At 33.0% G+C, this 4,787-nt stretch overlaps 1 protein-coding gene across 1 annotated transcript; it reads right to left on the reverse strand.

Moving 5' to 3' along the window:
- Window positions 1-821: 821 nt before the first annotated feature.
- On the reverse strand, window positions 822-1,344 carry LOC141721256 (calcium-binding protein KRP1-like). The gene has a single exon (XM_074524083.1). The coding sequence runs from the start codon at window positions 1,262-1,264 to the stop codon at window positions 908-910; it is 357 nt and encodes a 118-aa protein (XP_074380184.1). The 5' UTR covers window positions 1,265-1,344; the 3' UTR covers window positions 822-907.
- Between the last annotated feature and the right edge of the window lie 3,443 nt (window positions 1,345-4,787).

Raw genomic sequence — 4,787 nt, forward strand, 5'->3', positions numbered from 1 at the left:
TTTCATTATTTTGAAAAACCGAAAAATACGTATTAAAGTAGATTATGTGTAATTTCTAATGATATAATTTTTATGATTTTTTTCAATTATGTACTATATGTAATTTTCAGTCAAAAATTGATCAATTTAACCGCAAAAAGTCAAGCATCACAGATAGGAAGGAGAGAGTATATAATTGTAATGTATATGCCAGTGACACGAGTATTGACAGAGTCAATATTTTAAAAATTAATTATTATTTTTTTCTGTACAATACCAGCAAATTTTAAATTATTTAACACAAAAAATTAGAATCGGTGCCCCGGACTTCACGTGTTTAACTTTCTTTTTGCATTTTTTTGTGTTAAACTTGGCTTAAAAGTACAAGAAAAACATATCTTTTTTAAAATATCGTTAAATACTCCTTAGTGTCTCTTAGTACACTCCTCTCCGCCAATGAACATGAGTACATCACCGATTCACGTCACGGGCAACACAAATTGTATTCCTAAATCCGCTGTTAAAAGAACATAATTCCAGGTGTTAAAAGACATACCTTAGATTTTTACGATCTCATTCAAGTTAATAGGTGTTTTATTTGCAGCTGCAAAATGTCTCATCATAACATACAATCATACAAGAGAAATTACAGAAATCGCAAGAATAAAGGAGCTATATAAATCTTGCCTCCCCGACAAACAATCCTGCTTGATGTAACACAATTACAAAGTTGTTTCGATATTTTTTGTCAGGAATGGTTTCGATTTTTAATCAAGGAAATTTTTAGTTAATAAAAAAGCGGCAATAACTTAAGTTATAAGCAATGAAGCAGCCAAAGAATCGATATAAATTTGTGCGCATAGCATTCGATAAACTCCATTAATCTTCAATATTATCAACAACAAAAAATGTTACAAGGTCATAAGAATCAATAAAACTGACTAAATTCTTGTTGAAGAGCATCTTCTAATAAAAACTGAGATTGCTCCATAAGATCAGGGCTTAATCTAAACATAAGAACACAAAACTCCATCTGATTCAAAGCACCATCACCATCAAAATCACCTTCTTTCAACATACTCATCAAGTCCTCATCATTAAAGTCTTGCAAGCCCAAAACGACAGCGTTTCGCTTGAGACTCTCAAAAGTGATGACACCTTTGTCAGCGTCCATTAATAACTGAAACCCATTACATAACTCTCCAATCAAACCATCCCCACCAAGCTTTTCAGCCATGATAGGTAAAGAATCTTCGAACTGTGTTGCACTATTTGTTGCTGCCATTATATAAACAAAGACTTGTATGTTTTGTAGTTGAAGATTTAAGAAAGTAGAGATAGAAGTGAAGATTGAATGAGTATTGTGAAAGAATGTATGTATCTATATATAGAAGAGTTGATGAAAAAGGAAAGTGCAGTTGGGTTTCGGAGAAAGAGCGTGGACTATGGAGACAACTGTTTAGTTGTTAGCAAAGGTTTGTCTTTTTCGAAGAAGCAATGGAGAAGTGTTCCAGGGGTATTATCGTGATTTGGAAGGAAAGTGAGAGGATGGTGCTTGTTCACTTTATTTTGAGATAATAAGGGGTATATTTGTCATTATCACAATTGACCGAACCGACCTAACTTTGAGTCTCTAACCGCGTGTTTTTGACTGGGAAGGCATCTAGCAAGGGTTGTCTAAAGACTAAAGAGTAAAGAGGGATTTTCACTTTTCAGAACATTCGGCAAGTTAAATAGCAAAATCCAGAGTAAGAAATTCCATACAAAATTAAGGGCAAGTTTATTTTAACTGTTTTTTAAAATTGTTTTTGAAGAAAATTAAAAAAAATTATAAACATGTTCAAATACAAAATTTTCAAAACAAATAACTGAAAAAATAGATAACACTTATGTTCTACTTCTTGCTCTACTATATAATCTCGTCACTTAATATAACTTCTGCTTGAAAGTACATTAATACAAGTGCAAGTGATTCATAGCTTGCCTAATTTGTACGGGTGTTTAATCCAATTTTAGTTGGTGTATTTGCCCTATTTAATTTAGAGGATCATTGATGATGATTAAAAATATGAATACAATAATGCAACTTGATAATAGGATGATTTAATGTGTGGTGGTACATATAAATTAAATGATGGCCCTTAGTATCACACTATTCAAAGGAAATGCCCAAAATCTCACATGTGCGAATAATGGCCTTTTTTATCACACAGAAACGTAATTATTTTTTACGTTTTGGATTTTTCCAAGATAACACATTTATTTTTTGCGTTATCTATGTGTTTTTTTATCTCTGTTTTTTTGTGATTCCATTTTCGAAAAGACAACGCATGTATTTTTTGCGTTTCCTGGAAAGTTAATATAATTTATATGCAAACGCATATAATATGTTCGTTACTCTTAAAATGACAGAACACATTTAAAATAACTGTGGCTTTAAACGAAGAGAAAAATTGTGTTACACTCAAAACGCATTCATTATATATGTTATCAATTTAACATAAAAACTTTTAATTAAACATTTGTCAACGGACTTGAAAAATGCGTTACACAGAAAACACATATGTTTACTGCGTTTGTGTCTTACAAAATATAACCCGCTTTTGCTCTTTGGAAAACTGTTCTGCTAAAACTCTTCTGCTTCTTTCTCCCCGAAAAACTTTTTGCCCCCCAATTCCATAATGTATCAAACTCCTATCAATTTATTTGATTTTATCTTTTATATTAAAGCAAGGGTTTGAGGATGGCAACCGATTCAACAAGTTCCGTACTTGGATGGATATGCATTGATGGTAATATTCTAAAAACTCAATTAGATGGTGTTATTTATGATAAGCTTGTTGGAAGCATGTTAAGCTTAATATTGGTATGAAATATGATGATTTATGTGATGTTTTATTCTCGAAACTTAAAATCAATAGAGATAAATATGGTTTGAAATTGAAATATAGATTTAAAAATTCGGATGATTTGAAATTTGGCATTATACCAATTGATGATGATGAAGATGTAGAATTGATGTTTGGAGTAATGGTTTTAAAGGGAAATTCATTGTTTGTGGAATTTTATGTGGAAAAGTTATTAATTGGTTCGAAAAAAATTCGATTGAAAATCCACGTGTTGGGGTTACTTTTGAAAATAATTTTGTTGAGCGAGTAGGCGAATCGAGTTCTAGTCGATGTTTGGAAGTTGATGCAATTGTTGAGAGTAGGGCATCAAGTGAAAAATCATCATTCCAAAGTTCTAGTAGCTCAAAAATGTTAACTTCTATTGATGATTCTATTTTAAAAAGTGGAGATGATGTTATGATACCAATGGAATTGAGGAAAAGAATGGTATTTAAATCGAAAAAGGAGTTGGCACGTGTGGTAAGGCAATTTCATATCCGGAACCATCAAGAAATTTCAATGACAAGATCCGACCCTCTAAATTGGCATGTTTGTTGTAAAATGAAGTAAAGTGGTTGTAATTGGAAGTTGAAGGCTAGAAAGCGTAGTGTGCATAATCATTTTAAGATAATGGAGACTTCAAGTGCACACACATGTATGAACACAACTATCACACAAGATCATTCTAATTTGAAATCTTCGAACATTGCCGAAGCGATTAGAGCTCAAATACTTGCCGATCCAAACATCAAGAAAAAGGTACTATTATCAACGGCCAAAGATATATTTGGATACCATCCAAATAGAAAAAAAGATTAGAAACGCAAATAAGCTAGTTATTGAAGATGTTCATGAATCTTGGGAAGGGTCATATAGTGACCTTCCACATTTAATGGAAGCACTACAATCATTCAACATTGGTACAAAGACTAATTGGGACTTCAAAGAGGATGAGATGGGAGAGGTATATTTTTTGAATTTATTTAATGCTTTGGTGTTAATATGCAAGTGGTTTTCACACCTTATAATGCACTCAAGTAAATTTTACTCTTTATAATGTTCAATCGGTGTACCTATCTTCTAAAATCAAAAAATAATATATTGAACCCTAGAAGTTAATTGTTAAACCCTAAAAGAAAAAATATTAAATCATTCGTTTCAGTTCCTAGGGTTTAGGGCGTAAAGCCCTAAATCCTAGAATCTAATAGGGTTTAGGCTATAGGGTTTAGGGCCTCTAAACTCTAAATCGGTGTACATATCTTCTAAAATCCAAAAATGATATATTTAACCCTCATAATTTAACTAATGACTAATGAATGTAATTTACATTTTTCAACAGGTGATGACATTCAAGAGAGTGTTTTGGGCTTTTAAACCATGTATTGATAGATTTGAGCATTGTATCCCGGTGTACTTTTGAGTGCCACGGCTGTAGACGGCTTCGGTCACATTCTCCCATTGGCATTTGCGATTGTGGAAGCTGAGAACTTATCTAGTTGGGGGTGGTTCATGGATCGAGTGAGGAAATTTGTAGCAGGTAGGAGGCATTGTATTTGTATCATTTCTGAAAGGCATGTTGGGATCATGGCATTTATGCAACAAACTGGATGGTGTGAGCCCCTTGACCACCACAGATTCTGTATCAGGCACCTCGCTACAAACCTCGTTAATGCACATAGGAAGAAGGGATTGAAGAAAGATTTGATTAAATTGGCTTCTCAAGTGCAACCAAAAAATTAGAATTATTCAGGAACTAATTAGTTGCAATAGAGCCAGGGACAATAGAATGGTTTGAAGACAAAGCTTTGGAGAAGTGGAGTCTAGCACATGATGGGGAAAATGTTTGGAATCATGACCACAAACCACGCCGAGAGTTGGAACAATGCAATAATTGATGCAAGAAATCTTTCTATCACTTCT

The sequence above is a fragment of the Apium graveolens genome, chromosome 4 (genome assembly GCF_009905375.1).
Source record: "Apium graveolens cultivar Ventura chromosome 4, ASM990537v1, whole genome shotgun sequence".
Lineage (NCBI taxonomy): Eukaryota > Viridiplantae > Streptophyta > Magnoliopsida > Apiales > Apiaceae > Apium > Apium graveolens.

What these genes read in the sequence shown, in the direction of transcription:
- LOC141721256 (XM_074524083.1), bottom strand. Translation starts at nt 1,264, where the DNA reads ATGGCAGCAACAAATAGTGCAACACAGTTCGAAGATTCTTTACCTATC.